Here is a 19,865-nt window from a genome sequence, read left to right as displayed (position 1 = left end):
GTACTTCTGTACCATTTGACTTTTTTTTTTTAAGGAATATAAATTACTTCTATAATCAGAAAAACCAAAAAGGCACTTATAGAATTCTATTATTATACGATCTCATTTAAAAAGAAAAAAGAATACCATCACAGGAATGAACACTAACCCAAGGGAACTGAGGTGGGAACACACAGAGGAGGAGAGGCTTACAGGTAAAGCTGGCTGTCAGTTAATTTCACATGAAGAGTGACAGCTGCTGGGAAGGAAGGATGTATCTTTAAGAACTGTGGTAACAACAGTAAACCCTCAGTAATAATCATTTAAATCTTCATTCAATTTTGGGTAAATCATTACACTATTAAAAAAAAAGTTTGCTAAGTAAGCTTATAATATAAAGATCAAAAGGTATAATCTATTGAAATAAGATCATTTGCAGTAGATAATCTGCTATCTATTACTCACAAAAAACTAACATTTATAATAGTTCCTCAAAACTGAGGAATGCCCTCAACCCTCACAGCTGCCTCACAGGCACTGCCACCGTGACCCCCCTGTTACAAATGGCAGGGTGACGTAACACGGATCATACACCTAAGGGAGATTCCTTATCCCGTGCACTTTCTCAGCCCCATCCTGTTGTCACGCTAACCCCCACAACGAGAAGCACTGTCTGTCCATGTTATAAGAAACAGAGATATTAGGAACTCAGCCTGGCAAGAGCTTGACAGCCATTACTTCTGTGTCAGAAATGTACTCAAAACAGATTTCTAGATACTGACAGATAAATACAGTATAGATAAACCAGCTTATACTGTACAGCACAGGGAAATACATTCAAGATCTTATAGCAGCTCACAGTGAAAAAGAATATGAAAACGAATATATGTATACTCATGTATGACTGAAAAACTGTGCTGTATACCAGAAACTGACAAATACTGTAAACTGACTATAATTCAATTGAAAAAAAAAAAAAAGAAAGAAATGTACGCAAAACAAAGAATGTGGTATTTACGGTTCCAACTGCTGCCAAAGAAGAGCTTCATCCATGAAGACATGTTTTCTCCTGAATGAACTTGGATTCCTTGGGCTTTGCTTTATTTTAAACTAATCATCTACGTCCACTTATTCACTCAATATTTACCGAGCCCTTAGTGTGCACATGTCAAGAGCTTACTTCTTTACAAAATTCTAAAGTAATCTGCTTTGATGATTAATAGTCTATTTCCAGTGCCTAATGTTTTCCTAGCAATATTTATCTTTACCAGTCATTTGAAACTATATTACAAAACTGAAATACTTAACCCTATATAACATAAACGTTTATCCTTACAAGATTGATGATCACTTTTTGAGAACTGAGAACTGGAATCTTCTTCTGGGAGTCTGACAAAAACAAATGATTTATCTTGTATTGAGGCAGGGAACGTTGCATCATCAGAGATATTCAGCTCTGCATCAAATGTTGGAAACTGGCGTCTTGAGATTCTTAAAGATAAAATAATACACCAATTAGTATTCCAAAATCTGTCTTCATATATAATCAGAGATAATGTCATTACAATAATTAAAATCTGTGAATAGGTCACAAGTAGGGTGAAAAGGCTACTCATATATACATTATAGTGAATGAGTTTTAAAATAGACTTAGCAAGGCCATAATGTTACATTCATCAATCAGTCCCCTACCCCTAGCACACTGAAAGCACTAGAAAAACTTGCTAGGGAATTTACTAAGCACCATTCTGAGAACTTGACCTACTTTTCTTCAGACCCCAAAAGAACCATACAAGGCAGGTATTATCCTCACTTCACAGGTGAGCAACACAAGGGTTAGTCAACTATGAGGGGTTTTCCAAGCTCACAGAGGTAGAAACCAGGCGAGGTAGGAGGGAAATCTGGGCCCATTTGGCTCTGTATTCTTTTCTATTTAAATTAACTTAGACTCTTTGGGGCCTTTTCCATACATTTACATCATACTCTTCCTTTTCTCCCTTCTTCTGTATATATCATATACATGGTCTCATCTTCCCAACTGTACCGAGAATTCACATCTTCTCTTTGCTTCTATTCCCTCCTCATCCTTCTTTTGTTCTTGTATTTTCCAAGATTGCAAACCATATCAGCAAACACAGTAAGGGCCAGGTGCTTTGTCATAACAGACTCCCTCCTTTGTTATCCGGAAGAAACCTGACTCCCTAGAAAGACCTACCGGCAGCCTGGCTGTCACAGATAAGGTACCCTACTGTGTCATCTTCAACCCTTCCCAGCAGGGCTGAAAGAGAGGAGACGAGAGAGGAAAGGCGGCTGCCCCTACTGGAAATATCCCAGATTTAATTTGGGGGGTACTGAGAATCACCATGGATTTTCTGCTTTGCTTCAGACCCAAGATCATGTAACATATTTCTACCTCTAGGAGCTTTTCCATGGTATCACCGGGATCCATCTGTCATTCACCATATGGTGATGATGACCAAGAAGAAATGATGAAAGCAGCACAGCTCAGCCCAAATGACATCGAAAGAGTTACTAAAAGGAATTCCTAAGTTTCAGATAAAATTGAGTTCTAAGAAATCTAATGTGCTTTAGATTCTTTCCAGACTTTAAAATGAGCAATCGCCTACCAACATCCAAAACTGAGGTGGCCTTTAGGTAGGAGCAGAAGAGTTACGTAAAGAGTATTACACATCCAGCTGCATTATTTTTCTTAGCATCTCAGTTCTGACCTACATCATCCACGCTTCTCCTGTCCGCTCTTACTCTACTCCCACTATCCCAGCCAAGGTAGCAGGGCATGAGAGATTGTAGGTTTTGAATATTCTAGTTTCTGCTGATATCCAACTAAGAACATGTTTTAAGCAATAAAAACAGCATCTTTTAAAAGAGAGTCAAAAACAAAGATGAGGGGGTAGGGTATAGCTCAGTGGTAGAGTGTGTGCTTAGCATGCATGAGGTCCTGGGTTCAATCACTGGTACCTCCATTTAAAAAAACAGTAAATAAATCTAATCACCCCTCTGCCCCCACAAAAATTTTTAAAAACTAAAAAAAGAAAAAAGATAAATTTTGGCCCAATGAATGAAATAGTCTCTTAATATTCTGTGGTTCCATCATACCCATCACAGAGGATGACTCTAAAGGCTTATGCAAAGATTAAGGAGAAAGGAGGATTCTTTCCTACTTTAAGGAGAGTAATACAGGGGCCACCAGGATTCACTAAGGAGTGAAACACTGCTGTTGATGGGTATTTCCCCCTCTTTTGGCTCCCCTTATAAAAACTGAGGGGAAAAAAAATTAAGGGAAATTTCTTTCCCAATTCACCCTCGAACTTTAATGAACTCATTTCCAAGTCTCCATTCCCCTTGGGCTTATTGTGGTCCTTAAGCTTGATGCAACTTGATTTCACATACATACTTTTCCAATCAGGAAAACACATTCTTTCTTAAATTTCAACAATAGACTCACAGACTTAGAAAACAAACGTATGGTTACCGGGGGGGGGGAGGGATAAATGGGATAAATGGGGAGTTCGAGATTTGCAGATACTAATATATATAAAATAGATAAACAACAAGTTCATACTGTATAGCACAGGGAACTATATTCAATATCTTGTAGTAACTTATGGTTAAAAAGAATATGAAAACGAACGTTATGTATGTTCCTATCTGACTGAGGTATTGTGCTGTGCACCAGAAACTGACACAACATTGTAAAATGACTATACTTCAATAAAAATATATTTTAAAAAATAATTTATGTTGGATCAATAATGAAAGGTATTAACTTTGCTCTTTTAACTGTAAAGCAAAGGTATGTATCTTTATACAGATATATATGAAGGAAAGAATAGGTTTCTGAAAAGGGCATAGTAAACACACTGCACTGAATCACCCTAATTCAAAAGCTAGTATTTTTTTTTAATCTTTTATTGCTAATACAACAGAGGGAAAATGCAAACCTTTAGTTATATTTTACCTTGTAGCATTGTCCACAATTAGTTCAGATTCTGCTCTATGGTTGGTCTTTAGTTCAATAGCACAATTCCTTGACTTAAGTGTCTCAAAAAGATCTTTCAGCAAGTTACCAGGTTCAATGCTGGGTAACTGTCTAATATCACCTAAAAGGGGGGAGAAAAAAGATATAGTTTTAGGTAACTGGGATCTTGAACTTTAGAAATTATTTTTATTTCTCCCTACTGATATATGCTATAATTATAAAGACTTATTTTGAGGGGGGAAAAATCCCCTAAAAGTCTTTGTTTAAAATTAATTAAGAACATTAAGTCTTTAAAAATAATCAACAGCAAAAAAACCATTCCAGTTAAACAATACAACATTAAAAAAAAGTGATAACACAATCAGGTAAAATATGAATTGAATTTTTTCATACCTTTAAACACAGGCAAACTGTGTAGGGGCAAAAATTTTTAACAATGTAAAGAAAAAACAGGTTTAGATATCTAGAATTTAGTCATTTATTCAACCTTGTTCAATATCTTACCAAATATGAAGGAATCTATGGCCTTGAATAAATAAAATAAACATATAAAATGAAAAATAAATAATCCCAGTGCATTTGATAATAGACATATTCCAGTAAAGTAATGATAATGTTTTGCTTTATTAAAAATCTTTTTACTTTAAACAAACAAGCAAACTCTAGAGACAAACTATTTTCTGGGTAGAAACGAGAAGAATGCTTAAGCTATTAACAGAATCAACTACTTATAAAATACCCTCATTACAGTTTTTCAGATACATTTTGAGCCTCTCATAGCAATTCTATTTTTTCTCCATTAGTGTCTCATATAGTCGACATATCAGTACTACCCAACAGAATCTAACTGAATCTCACCAGAATTGGAAGGACTTAAGAGGCCAGTGAGGTCTAACCTGCTTTATTAGCTTAGCATCATAAAATGACTAAAGTGGTCTATAGTTGAGACTTTATATTATTTCCAAATGATCTGCATCCTGTTACTCTGAGCCTGTGATGTTTTTACTTTGTAACAGTCATCATCTAGGTGGCTGCAGTAACCCCACACAGCAAACTATTTTATTCACATCCTAGCTTGCTAATAATCCTGGTCAACACATAGAACCCAAGCTGATAAAGCAAGTGGTCAGACTGAACCCAGTGTGGCTTCTGAGAAATGGCTTCCCACCTGCAGGATGTGAATATTAAAACAGCGAAATGATATAAACAACCCACTCTCAACAATTATTTAAACCAAACAATCAGGATACCAACAGTATTTTAACTTACCGAGGATGATAAGCTTTGAAAGCTTGGAGTGCTCACACAATAAATTTAAAACCGACTTGAAGATTCCTACAGACACCAAACTTCCTTCATCCACAACCAGAACTCTAACCAAAGAAAATTTCCATGGCTTATCCTTGGTCGTATTTTTCTTCCATAAATAGAAGCTATAATTGACCTATGAGCAAAGCAGGGCATTTCTTAGTTCAGGTTATAAAATGTACTGGCCCGGAATTTTTTTAAACAACATGTTCTTTTAGAACAATACAATTAAATAGGAAGTGGGTGCGGAATGATGCAGCTGCAGTAACAGGGGAAACAGAACCCAAGTTATAGGATGAATATATAGAAAAGACAGAGCAAGTAAATCGAAAAACAAAAAAAGATTAAAAAAAAAAAAGTTTCCTAACGAGTACTGTGTTTCATTTAACAAGCTTCGCACACAGCACTATTCCAACTGCAAAAAGCTCAACTGTTATCACTTTTGACCAGAGAGAGCCCACTATTCTTTTCCATTCTCAAGTAAACCTTCTCTTAGCCTTCTGAGGTCACCCAATCACTTAAGCCCCACTCTCCTCCCAACTACAATCCTCCATTCTGGAAATAAAGGGCCGCCTTCCCAAACTAACTAAGAAAATACTACTTTTTCGTCTAGTACTCTAAACTCTGTTATTTCCCCAACCACCACCACCAACAGAACAACTAAAAAACAATTTATTACAGAGGTAATAATATTTACCATTTAAAAAATATGGATGAGAGAAAAAAATGTGTAAAATTATAATCAGTGTTAAACATCTTGGGTATTTATCATTCCAGAAATATTTCCATGCTGTAAGCAAGCATATACGTATACAGATTTTAATGGTATCATATCTTTACTTATTTTTTCTACTAAAATTAGATCCAACATGTCTGTTCAGTAAAAGCCTTCATATTTCTCAACCAAATGCTCAGAACTCTCTTCAACAAATCCTCCGCCGCACCCACCATTCTCTCTCAGTGGCCTTGTCTCACAATAGACCATTATAATTATCACTAATTATTCTTCCTTATTTTATACATTCAATTAGTTATCTTAGAAATGCCTGACTGACACTTTTCCCCCTGGATTTCTAATGCCATCAACTCTACACAGGCTCTATGTTTGAGCACCTAGATTGCTCCAAAAGATTTACAGCCAGTTCCCCACATACAAACACAAGATGGGGTTGTCAGATGACATACAGGACACCCAGCTAAACTGGAACTGCAGATAATCAAATCAAGGTCTTTTCAGTGTAAGTATGTTCAGTGCAATATTCGGTGTACATTTACACTAAAAATTTGTATTTTTATCTGGTAAACCTGGTATCCCAAGGCCAAGGATGGTAGGTGGCATGAGTGCCACCTCAGTGCTCTTCCTGAGCCCTTACACCTCTGAGCCCGAACGGGGCTTCAGAAACGCTCTCCTGGCATCCCAACCAGATATTGAGACACTACCCGTTGATCCGAGTTGGAACATAAGATGAAATCCAGTGATGATCCTTCTGGGGCCTCTCCTATTTGAGTTCAGGCTAATCAATCAGACATGAAAGTATAATGGAAAAAATCACAAACTGATCAGAAGACTCTTCCACTCCCGAGCTACGCTAAACTTCCCTGCGTCTCTGTTCACTCGTGTGACAAATACAAGTAGTGCAAAAGTAATTCCTGAGGTGGCTGTGGCTCTATGATTCTAGGTAACCTTCTTTAGAACTGCTTTTCTCGTTTCACTTTCTTGCCTGGGAACCTAAATGGCTCCCACTAATCAAGTCCAAGTTTCAGGATCAGGTATGCAAGATCTGTAATAAATGAGGAAAAGACTGCACCAGGGAAAGAGCAGCAAGCTGGGAGGTCAGAGACGCGAATCCAAGTGCTGGGGCTGTGTCTGGTTAAGGTTTGGGGCCAACTGTTCAATATCCCCAGGTTTCAACTGGCTCTTCTGTCAAATGCAGATAATATCACTTACCCACGTCACTGGTTTGTCAAAGATTTAATGAAACGGCAAAATACTTCAAACTTTAAAGCTCAAACCCCCGGTCTAAACCAAGTGTAATTTCCATTATTTTACAACACACAGACTTCCTTCCAATCAGTGCAGTCACCTCGAAACCCTCTACACACTCTTCATCATTCTCCTTAACGCCTTTGGAAAGGCCTTTCCCTTAAATAAAATGTCCTTCTCATCTGAGCTTCCTTGTCCATCGGAGTCCAATTCAATTATCCTTTCCTTCAGAAATCTTCTAATGACCAAGTTCCTTGATCTGTAACAGGGCAGGTCAGGACTAGAGGAAACTCTCCAACTCCTTACAAGTTTAAAACTTCATGACTCTTAACTGTAGCTGAAACTATTTTCTTCCAGCATCTTAATTCACTTGAAATTTTCACTATGCAACTACTATTTGCCAGGTGCTATTGTGGGCAAAAGAGATAAGGAACTAAACCAGATGATCCAAGTTCTCACTTTCATGGAGCTTTCATTCCATAAGATACAACCTTTTTCTTCCAACTACAATGCTTCTCAAAATATGGTCTGTGGACTCTGACATGTTTGTAACCAGTCCCAGTGAGAAACAGAGCACATGCCAAAATAGAAACTAACTATAACATTAAACATACACTTTAGTTTAGCTGACAATTTTATTTTTCGTAATCAGATTTTCTCAATGAAGGAAGCAATGCACTGATTTACTTTCTGGCACCAGCTTCTATCTCACTGCAAACCAGTAACAGTTTATAGACTTGCTGTTTTAAGTGGCAGTGATCTACTAAATGATTAGCTACATAAAGTAAGGATCTAGAAGACCTTCAGTCAATACCTACTGACTGTCATCAGGGAGAAATGAAAAACAAACTCAAAGTTTGTGTTTAAGGCAAATGCTTTATCTAAAGAAGAAATGTAAAAAGTTTTACCTGACATAGTGTATAAGCGTTAAAACCAGTCTTCTGTCTCAGTAAGCCAGCTGCTTTCCCTGTAGGTGCTGTAAGTAAAACTTCTATAGCCTTGTCCGCCTTAGGCGGACTTTGCTCAGTGAAGGTAGTCCATTCTTCTGGTGCATCCTGGTCTTGTTCAAAATCTTCACAAGCTTTTTTCACTTCTGTTTCTTCCAACAGCTCTATATGCTTAAAAAGCTGGCTAACAATTGTGGTCTTCCCACAACCACCTTTCCCACTTATGACTGTCACAGCATTGGTGCAAATCATCTCCAGAGCAGCCACTTGACCCAGATCCAGTTGACCTTCACTTATTTCTGCACCAACTTCCTTTTCACCATTATCCCAAATAAGGTCACCAATGTCCTGAGTGTCCAGAATGTCCACCAAATCTTCTAATCCTGTTTCATCAGATTTACCCTCATTCAGTGTATCATCACTTCCTGAATTCTCGGATCTTGTGGTGTGAATAGATGTAAGCACCTTCTTGACGTCGACATTTAAATGCCACGGTGGCCTTGTCATCAGGTCACATATGGAAGACGCAATGCCTCTTTCAGCCCAGTAAAGGTCATAGAGAAAGACACAGCCCTTCTCGTACGTCACCACCCCAATATCCTTCAAGAACTTCAGAGACTGCCAAGCATCATGAAAAGACATCCAGTCTGACAACTGTAAAGTTAGGTCAGCTTCCTCAACACACGTGTGCCCATGTTCTCTGCAGAACTGCTTCAGCTGAGAATATATTACTAAAGCATTCTTCTCCAAATCAGTCATCAACTGAAGAAGAGATTTGCACTGACAAAATGATGTCCAACTTGCCTCACATCGCAAAATCTTCAGTTCACTGTAGGTTATCTTTAAGAAAAGAAAGTTCAAGTTGCTTTATAAAAATTATACACATTGACTATAATTAGAACTGCAGTGTTTGTTAATAATTTTTTAAGTCCCAGATGACATCTGTTTCAACTAAATTTGGAGAAAAAACTAGGTACCTAATACATCACTAATTTTTTTAATCAACTGCACTGTGATTTGAGATCTATATAATTTCTAATTAAAATTACATTTTCTCAAAGCAATACATATACAGTTTTAAAAGTCTAGTAACACTATGTGGCTTATCACAAAAAAAACAGGAATCCTCTAACTTATCATTTTCATGCTTCTTGAGAATTTATCTCCATATTTCTAAGAACTATTTTAACTATTCCTTGATTTTTTTTTAAGATATTTAGTATTAACTCCTTACTACGGCAAGTCTTTCTTCATGGAAGCTCTTGCCCTTTTATACCACCACCTCCCCACACGGTTTTCCTCCTCCCATCTTTGAAAAAAGTTACAGTGCATTTTGAAAATTGATTTTGGTTAAATCAGTGTTAACAGGATTCACAGCTGAGTGACACGATATACTGTGATTACATTAACTTTGTGTTGAACTCCCGTGTGTGTTGTTAAGTTAATGACTGCCCACACTCTACTGTAAAGGTATGGAACTTCCTTCACCATAATCCACTCAGGTCATCTACTGGCTCCATTTTTTCTTTGCTTCTCCCACAGAGACATCACCCCTGGATCCCTCCATATATTTTATGGGCTAAAATGTGTCACCAGAAAATTCATACGTTGGAATCCTAACCTCCCCTCCAGTACCCCAGAATGTGACCATACCCTCAAAGACCACAGGGTCTTTAAGGAGGTCATTAAGTTAAGATGAGGTCGCTGGGGTGGGTCCTAATCCAATGTGACAAGTGTCCTTATTAGAAGAGATCAGGACCCAGACAAGCACAAAGGGAAGGCCATGCAAAGACATGGGAAGAAGATCAGCCATCTACCAGCTAAGGAGCCAGGCCTGAGAAGAAATCAACCCTGTTAACAACCTGACTTTGGATTTAGAGCCTCCAGAAGTGTGGGAAAATAAATTTCTGTTGTTTAAGTCACCCAGTTGATGCGATTTGTGACAGCAGCCCTAGCAAACAAGCAAAGAAGTCTATTCTGGGTGGTGACCCACATGCTGAACAGGGGCTTCAAGCCTCCTTTTCTCACTTGAGTCCCAGAATGCTCACTGCTCTGCTTCTCTTTCCTACTGAACAGTATCTTCTTTTTCTAAGCACACTGAAATCATAGTCTTTTCATGTAGGGAACAAATTCATTACTCCAGTATTCCTTAAACAGGGGCAGGGGTGGGTGGGACCTATACATATTCTTGGTGATCCAGGAATTATCTCAGAATTTTTTAAATTGTATTTTCATTTAGAAAACCACCTACAACCCGGTACTGCCAAGATTTAAGTGCTACATTTGGTTTTCAACACCTCTGGAGCCTCTCAGTGCCACTTCACTACACCTGGTCTCTAATAATAAGCACAGAAGTGCCAAAGAAACTGTAAATGATATCATGATGTACCACATGACTAATGAAAGTTTTCCAAAGTTCAAACAGGAAAGTGAGGAATTTCGCTGCAGAGAAGAATGGACTTGCCGAACTACCAAGAACTTGTGCCATCAATGGGATTTACATTCAAGTTGCAAATGTCAATTTAGTTACAAAAAAAATGTTATGTTAAACTAAATTACATAACTAAATTATTGATCTTTTGAATGTCATTTATTTTGTTATTCTGTTTTCCTCTATAACTTTATTTCCTAAGACATATAGGTCTAAGAAGTTTATATTTAGTTGTAACACTGAAAATAAATTAATCAATATTGAAATCCATGCAAATTTTTTTCCTTGGAAAGAGATGCAAAAAATTTGTCACGACTGAGAATTCCTGCCTTATACAAGATTATTAAATGCTAAGCAAATGTCTTACTTTACGAAATCCAAGTTTCCATGGCTGTGTACCTAAAATCTCTTCTATCTTCTCCAACACCTCTTCAGAATCTGAGCTTATGAGCCGTTTAAAGTGTCGAGGCAGAAGAACTGGAAGGAATTCCACTATTTTTGGAAACCGCAAAGCTCTCATTACAGTTATAAATGGCACTACAGGATATCAGAAAAGAACAAATCAAGACATAAAAATGAACTCACAGAATAAGTATTTGATGGACTTTCTCATTTAGTACAGTTTAAGTAATCCAAATCAAAGAGGGTAATAGAAAGTAATAAATTTACTTTAACCAACAAGAAAATTGATCATATTATAACAGCTGCTTTTGTACCAAGATGGTTTTCATCATGTTTAACACCAAAAATTTATGTTCTTCAAATGCTTAGGTAACTAATTCTTAGTCTTTTGTTTTCTTTTGCTTGAAATACAATCAGAATAAAATTTGACTCAATGATAGAATTTAAAGCTAGACATTAAAAGTCATTTACATATTAATCTGTATTATCACTTTTCTTACTGTAATCATGATTCTTTCGTCACTGAAGTCAATGAAGTACTGTCAAATTCATTTGACAGAATTAAGAAATTGAAATATCCCACTTATGTGAACGTGAGCATCCAGATAACAAATCATAATTAAAAGTTATTTTAAACTATTGTGAACTGAAATCTTTCCAAAACGAATCACTCGTATTCACGCCTTTCTTCCTTGCCTTCTCAAACAGAATAACCCGCAATTGAATTTTTTCTTAGTGACTTGAGGTAATCCAATGGATGCAGAAGTTAGAGAGTGAGCTAGAATCACACTTTTAGAGCTGGAAAGGAATGGAAAGGTGTTCACAGATCATCTCACCCAACCTCTTCAAGTTACAGGTGAGGAACCTGCGATGTCAATGACATCCTCCAAAGGCAGTATCAACACATTTTATCAAACTGATTTAAAAATGGAAAATGAGGACAAGGTACTACAGTAGTAATATCTTAAACACACTAGTCATTAAGTATCTCAATCACACCAAAATTCGATGATAAAAATCACTTACGTGTGTTTTCCAGAGGAAAGGGCATCGCGTAACCTGGTGGTGACACTTCCTGTGTTTTCTGTGTAGGTTGTTTTTGACCGTTCATTCCAATTTCCTTCTGGAAAGTTCTTAATATTTCCCTAAGATTTTCAAACTTGAGGTCTTTATGGCTTGATCCATCATTTACCCATGCTAAAAATTTAATTCTGTTATCAGCGGGTACATTACAGTCTTTAAGAAAGAGGGAACAGATCTGTATTTGATTTGGCGGTGACATGTCAGACTGTAAAAAGTAAGACGGAAATCCTTGAACCTGATAGCTCCTTGATCCTACAGGCGTCACCTGAACCTTCACTCGCCACCAAGCACCCGTTAGCGGAAAACGTCCAAATACTTTACATGGCTCTTTAGTGTTTTCATCAAAAATTGAAACTTAAAAAAAAAAAAAGAAAAGTTTAATATAGGATAATTTAAAGCCTCTTTCCCAATGCTTTATCAAATCCACCATTCTCAAATCCCCAGACAGCACCCCGTACAGATGTTTATTAGGATGCCTATATTCCACTTGTCTGTTGATCTGTCGTCTCCTACTACACTGTAAGCGCTCTCAAATAAGACAGTGTTTCATTTGTCTTTGTATTCCAGGAGGTGAGCATGGTATATGCCTAGGGTCTACTGTTCCTCTTCTGAAAGCAGCCCTCTCTCTGCTACTCTGATCTCAGCCAATAGAAACCACCTGGGAACCTTTATGGGGTTTCCAAAAAGTGCCACGGTCCCTCTGATCACAGGGCCTTTGCGTAAGCTGTTCTGCCTGCCTTAAATATATTTTCCTTACTGTTTACCCCATTTACTACAGACCTCAGCTTAATTGTCACTTCCTCAGGAAAGCTTTCCCTGAATCTCATGAATATATCCTCTCTTAGCACAACTTACTATTCCTTCCAGCACTAAGTAATATTATAGTTACTTGTATAATTACTTACAGAATGTCTGTTTAATTCATAGAGCGTAAGCTCCATTAAGACAGCAACTTCAGCATCTAATCTCTGCAGGGTATCCCAGCAACACATACCTTGCTTGGAACATGGTAACCAGTCACTAACACTTTTAGGGTAAATAATGAAACCCTCCACGAACACCTGAAAATTTTCTGTTTAAAATTGTGCTGGCTATTCACATGTGACTATTTAAATTTAAATTAATTAAAATTAAAATTTTTAATTTGGCTCCTCAGATGCACCAGCCACATTTCCAGTCTTCAAAAGCCGCACATGGCTAGCAGCTATTGTAGCGGGCAGTGCAAATACAGAACAAGGCCGTCACAGAAAATTCTACTGGACAGCACTGGTTTGAACAATCAAACATTCTTAAATATCAGGCACAAGGTACACATAATAGGTATAATTCATAGCACAGGAAACTTTAAAAGGTAAACAGGGATCACAAAGTTTATGAATCAACAGTGCCTTTAAGTATTTCTCATGCGTGAATGTGTAAGTAACCAAAAAATAATCACATATTCGACTCCGGGAAAGACAAGAAAATAGTTAAAAGCCCTGATTCTGGGTGTGAATACTGGTTGGACATCGATTGTTTCCTCGACTATAAAACTATCTCAAAAAGCTATGAACTTTAAATGAGATACACGTGGAGCACAAGTTTAACATACAGTATCTGCTCAAGTCGCTGCTATTACTGCTATTGTTGTTACTATTTTATTCTAAACAGGAACAAACCTCTGGGTCATCCCAGAGGAACTCTGTTTGCAGCGACGAGGCGCCTGCCTTGCTTAGGACGAGGTCTTTAAAGGAAACCACACATTTCCAACCCCACCCCCCACCCCGGGGCGGGGGTGCTTCCTCACCGCGGAGCCGCCCGGGGAGGCTGCCAGCCTTTATGACCCCACTGCAGAGCTCCTCGGCGTCCACAAACACAACGTCTTCATCCTCCTCCATATCCTCCGGCAGATAATCATCTTCCGCCTCCACCACGTCCTTGGGTGGGAGCAGAGGTCCCAGTAGCTCGCGCAAGGGCTGACTAAGAGAGGCCATACTCAAGTCTCCTGAGTTCAACCCGAATTCCGGAAAACCCGGGAGGCGTAGACGGTCAGGATCAGCCAATCAGCTCCAAGACTCTAAGACCTTCAGCTTCCAGAAGGGTGGGCGAAATCGGTGAAGAGGGTTAACTGTAGGGGAATGGATGGGAACTAGACTTGTGGTGGTGATCACGCTCTTGTGTACACAGATGCTGAACTAGAATGCTGTGCACTTAAAACGTTTTTTTGTTTTGTTTTGTTTTGTTTTTAAATAAAAAAAGACCGTCAGCCTTCCCGAATGCCTCCCGGAACGCCTCCCCTCCCCGCAGCCGGCGTGCACGGAAAGGAGGGGCGGCGGCGAAGCCCCGCCCCAAGCCTCCAGGACGGGGATAGGATGAGGACGATGGGCGGGCCATAGAAGGACACTGCCTCCCGCCTCCGCCCCGCAGCCCTGCTCCAAGCTTCGCCAGGTGCCTGGAGTAAACTAGGTAACTGGGCAGCAGAAGTGGCACCTGCAGAATCGCCAACACAAGGCGTCTCCTGCGTAGAAAGAAACGCGGGGGAAGGCCCATCCAATGTGCCGGGAAAAGCAAGCCCTCCCCGGCACCTCCAAAACGACAACCCAAATGCCCTTTGGCTACCACCCAAAGCACAGAATCGCGAATCTCCAATCCGGACACCCACCTAGTCGTGACTGCTTTGGGCCTCTCTGTTCTTCAGGAGTTCAATTTATATGATCAAAGGCACTTTATCCCAAGTACAGCTCTCTAGGCCCCATTCCATACCCACTGTAGGGGGATCTAGGGCAGGGACCCAGGATTCTTTCTGATGCATGTCCCAAGTTGTCCATTTTGATGCGCAGCCAGGCTTGGAAAGCGCTGGATTAGATGACATTCAAAGCCCTCTTCATCATTTGTTCTGTGTACTCACAAACTTCTTTAAGCCAGGCTGCTGCCTGCTCACAAGCAGGGCAAAAAAGCACGTCTACTTACAGCCCAGGGTATAGACGCGAATGGGGGAAGGCCAGTAGGAGAGAGGACAGTGGTTTACAAAGTTATTCTGGACCATGGTTCTCATATTTGAATGGGGAAACTGTTTGAAAGTCATGGTACTTTTTGAAGAACACCATAAAATATATTACTACATTACTACTTTCACACTATTTATTATGAAATTACTCAATACTAAACCTAAAATAACTAAGCATAGGCTGTTTGCTAAATCCAAAAGCATCTTATTCTAGAGTCTAACATAGAAAAAACAGCCACCACCAAAGTTTTTTTTTTTAACTTATAGGAGAAAATACTAAAATTAATTTTTTCCTTTAGGAATAAATGTTGACTTTCATTGCTTTTAGAAATACTCTGGGAGATTCCTCAAAAGACTAGGAATAGACTTACCATATGACCCAGGAATCCCACTCCTGGGCTTATATCCAGAAGGAACCCTACTTCAGGGTGACACCTGCACCCCAATGTTCATAGCAGCACTATTTACAATAGCCGAGACATGGAAACAGCCTAAATGTCCATCAACAGATGACTGGATAAAGAAGCTGTAGTATATTTATACAATGGAATACTATTCAGCCATAAAAACTGACAACATAATGCCATTTGCAGCAACAGGGATGTCCCAGGAGAATGTCATTCTAAGTGAAGTAAGCCAGAAAGAGAAAGAAAAATACCACATGAGATTGCTCAGATGTGGAATCTAAAACACAAAAACAAAGCATAAATACAAAACAGAAATAGACTCATAGACATAGAATACAAACTTGTAGTTGCCAAGGGGGCAGAGGGTGGGAAGGGATAGACAAGGGATTTCAAAATTGTAGAATAGATAAACAAGATTATACTGTAAAGCACAGAAATATACACAAGATCTCATGGTAGCTCACAGAGAAAAAAATGTGACAATGAATATATATATGTTCATGTATAACTGAAAAATTGTGCTCTACACTGGAATTTGACACATTGTAAAATGATTACAAAGCAATAAAAAATGTTTAAAAAAAAGAAAAAGAAATACTCTGTTGCACTGCTGTTTCCAAGGATCATCTATATGAGGTTGAGTGCCTTCCTTAACACTCTAAGTGGCTTCTGTTTCCACCACAATATGGAATCTGCTCTGACAAATGTCTCACCACTGGTCTCTTAGTTAAATCCAGTAGATAACCTTTTTGCCTTTATCTTGCCTCACTTCTCAACAGTATTTGACAGTGATAACTATTTTCTTCCTGTAACACTCTGCTTTCTGGCTTTTATGACTTGTCTTCCCAGGTTTTTCTCCTTTCTCTCTAGCTGTTTATAGTTTCTTTAAGCTCCTCTACAGGCCTCTTAAGGACTGGCATTCCCTAGGGTCCCACCCCAAGCAGCTTCTCACTCTGTAATCCTGCTCCAAATCACCTTTTGCCTATCACATTGCCATATGCTAATGACTCCTAATCTTATCTCCAAACCTGTGCAAAACACTGCCTATAAGATGCCAGGACTGGGTGCCCCTTGGCTACTTCTGACTCAGCGAATTCAAACTGAAAGCTATCTGTTGCCCAAATGTGGGCCACTTATGTGTCTAACATAAGATAACTTTTTTACCAACAGGATGATTTGGGCATTAAGACTCCAGATATTAAGTGTCTGTTCATATAACTCAATTGTATTCTAGGCAGTGTAGGGAAGGATTCAGGATGGTGAGAATTTTGCTTCTGTATTTGTTGATTCCTCATTTTTTAAACGTTAACAATTCCAGGTTCCTGGATACCATTTTTACCATACACAGTAAGCAACAATACTCAAACCTGGCTGTGCATCAGAATCACCTGGGATGTTTCTAAAAATAAGATTCCTGGATCTACCCTGAAGCTACATTTCCACAAACACAAGACAACTTAGGCATAAGGTCATTCACTGTGTTAACTTTTGTAGTAGCAAAGGATGGGAAACAGCAGAAATGTGCATCAGTTACAGACTTACTGAATAAACTATGGTACATCCACACAATGGAGAATTCTCCAGCAATTTAAAAAAAGAAAGAATGAGGAATACCTTTATGAACTGATAGGGAGACTTTCCAGGATATAATGTTAAATAAGAAAAAAGCAAGACATAAAACAATGCAAATAGTTTTATTCATGTGTGTGTATGTGCTTTTACAAAAACAAAAACACAGGACACATAAACCAGAAATTAATGAAAATAGTTACCTATACACAGAGTGGAAGCAGGATAAAAGACGGGATGGAAACAAGATCTGTGAGTAATTCTTTATAACGGTTTTGACTTCTGAACCAGGTGAATGTTCCATATATTCAAAAATAGATAAAGAAACAAAAAGCAAAACCTAAAACTGAACACAAACAGGAACAAATGAACCTGTCTATCAAATGTTTAACACAACCTCTCAGGGAACATACTTACTTCAAGTTACTTTGGAATACTCTGAATAAATATTCTAAGTTACTCTGACTATATACCCTTCTGAGGACAGACGGTATACAAAGTAATAAACTTTATGGCACAACTCAGTTAATGTTAGTTGTAATATTGTAACTTGGAAACAATATGTATTGTAGGATAAAACATAAGTAGATGTCTTTGTGTTTTATCAAGTGGAGGTTTTTAATGTACATGAAAAGAAATTCAAACATAAAATAAAGGAAGAAAATCTCCAACAATATTAAATTTGAATTAGAGATATCAATATCAGCTTATAATTTCTTAAAATGTATTTTCTAGCTCTGTCTACTGAAAGAGCCTGAAAGCAATGTCACCCAGTAACTCTGATCACATCTACCACCCTGATCTTGGTTTAGGGATACCATTTCTTATTATAAGAAATGGAGGAGTCTTAAGAAATGGCGGATTCCACCTCTGGGACAGGAAGTACACTGGACCTGGGACTTCCTGTATCAGAAGGCAAGGAAGCACTCAAAAACTAACGAGGTTATGATAAAAGGGTTCAGGAGCCAGCTGGAAGGCCTTCCCACTAAACAAATTTAGAGAGATTTGAGTATCAAAAAGAATAATGACTGCACTTGATTGTAATACACTGAGTAAATGAAAATTGATGTGTCCATCACTAAAAAAAATTTTTTAAGAAAAGGAAGAAAAAAATGTAGTTAAGAAAATATCAGTTGAGAAATTTAACTGACAGTAAATAAGAAAATGGTACGGAGAGCAGTATGAGGTTCCTTAAAAAAACTAAAAATAGTTACCATATGATCCAGCAATCCCACTTTTGGGCATATACCGAAAAAGATTAAAACTCTAATTGGAAAACATACACGCAACCCAGTGTTCACAGCAGCACTATTTACAATGGCCAAGACATGGAATGCCCATCACAGGTGAACTGATAAAGAAGATGTGGTGTATACACACACACACACACACACACACACACACACACACACACACACAATGGAATTTTACTCAGCCATTAAAAAAAGAATGAAATAATGCCATTTGCAGCAACAAAGATGGGCCTAGACATTATAATACTAGGTGAAGTAAGTCAGAGAAAGACAAATGTCATATGATATCACTTATATGTGAAATCTAAAAAAAGTGATACAAATGAACTGTTTACAAACCAGAAATACTCACAGACGTAGAAAACAATCTTACAGTTATCAAAAGGGAAAGTGAGGAAGGATAAAGTAGGAGTTTGGGATTAACAGATACATACTACTATATATAAAATACATAAGCAAGGAACTACTATATGGCACAGAGAACTATATTCAATATCTTGTAATAACCTATCGTGGAAAAGACTGAAAAAGAATATATATATATATATATAAATGAATCACTTTGTTGTACACCTGAAACTAACACAACACAGTAAATCACTATACTTCAATAAAAAAGTTGTTTTGGTAAAAAAATAAAAAATAAAAGAAATTTAAGAAGAAATTCTAAAAATATAAGACACCATTTTGCAATCTCCAACTTAGTAACTAATTCAAGGAAGTATCACCAAAAGATACTAAAACTATTATGTGAAAAGTCATTGGGAAACCAATAGTCCTGTGGCTGCAAGAAATTACGAATTTTGTCTACGGCCACATTACCCTGAACTCGCCCGATCTTGTCTGATCTTGGAAGAAACTACAAATTGTGAAGGGGAAAATGTACCTTTACAGTGGAGATACTTGTCAGTCACCCCCTAATTAATGCATCAAAATTAGTGTTATTCATAATCAGACAAACTGATGTGTGTTTCATGCTGTGATACATATTATGTACATAAGATCAGCTATGAAGTCTTCTTGCCAAAAATATTTAATCTGATTTTAATCAAGGGTCTAGACCAATAGAAATACACTGTGAAGCACCTAAGTTTCTAGTATCCACATAAAAAAAAAAAGGGTGACATTAAGTTTAATGATGCATTGTATCTAATCTAATATATCCAAAATATTACTATTTCAACATGGTAATCAATATAAAAATTATTAATGAAATATTTTACACTCCTTTTTAACCCTAAATCTTTGAAATCTGACGCATACTTTATCCTTAGCACACCTCAGTCTGAACCAGCCATACTTCAAGTGCTAAACAGGCACTTGTGACTGGTGACTATCATATTGGACAGCACAGTTCTAGACCTATTTTTCAATTTTCCCAAAATCCAAGGAACTGAGATACAAACTGAATACTACTATGTGGAAACAAAAAGATTTAGAACAAAGGTTAGAAAACTCTTTCTGTGAAGGGCCAGATAATAAACACTTCAGGCTTTTCAAGCCACATAATTCCTCT

At 37.9% G+C, this 19,865-nt stretch overlaps 1 protein-coding gene across 4 annotated transcripts in view; it reads right to left on the bottom strand.

Moving 5' to 3' along the window:
• HELB (DNA helicase B) overlaps positions 1 to 14,403 on the bottom strand; it is a 30,109-nt gene extending 15,706 nt beyond the window's left edge. For 2 of the 4 annotated variants that reach the window (XR_012510657.1, XM_045507011.2), the window contains exons 1-7: positions 13,921 to 14,402; positions 12,078 to 12,488; positions 11,017 to 11,186; positions 8,180 to 9,058; positions 5,249 to 5,423; positions 3,959 to 4,100; positions 1,316 to 1,470 (exon numbers count right to left, since the gene is read on the bottom strand). Coding sequence is in view for 3 of the 4 variants with exons in the window: in XM_045507011.2 (XP_045362967.1) it covers positions 1,316 to 1,470; positions 3,959 to 4,100; positions 5,249 to 5,423; positions 8,180 to 9,058; positions 11,017 to 11,186; positions 12,078 to 12,488; positions 13,921 to 14,107 (2,119 nt within the window). In the remaining variant the exon portion in view is untranslated. Of the gene's footprint in view, positions 1 to 1,315; positions 1,471 to 3,958; positions 4,101 to 5,248; positions 5,424 to 8,179; positions 9,059 to 11,016; positions 11,187 to 12,077; positions 12,489 to 13,920 lie in introns of all 4 variants that reach the window. The other 2 variants (XM_045507010.2, XM_010970505.3) reach the window with 2 other exon arrangements.
• Positions 14,404 to 19,865: the final 5,462 nt, after the last annotated feature.

Source organism: Camelus bactrianus, chromosome 12 (assembly GCF_048773025.1).
Source record: "Camelus bactrianus isolate YW-2024 breed Bactrian camel chromosome 12, ASM4877302v1, whole genome shotgun sequence".
Classification (NCBI taxonomy): domain Eukaryota; kingdom Metazoa; phylum Chordata; class Mammalia; order Artiodactyla; family Camelidae; genus Camelus; species Camelus bactrianus.
This window is presented reverse-complemented; position numbering and strand designations above follow the sequence as displayed.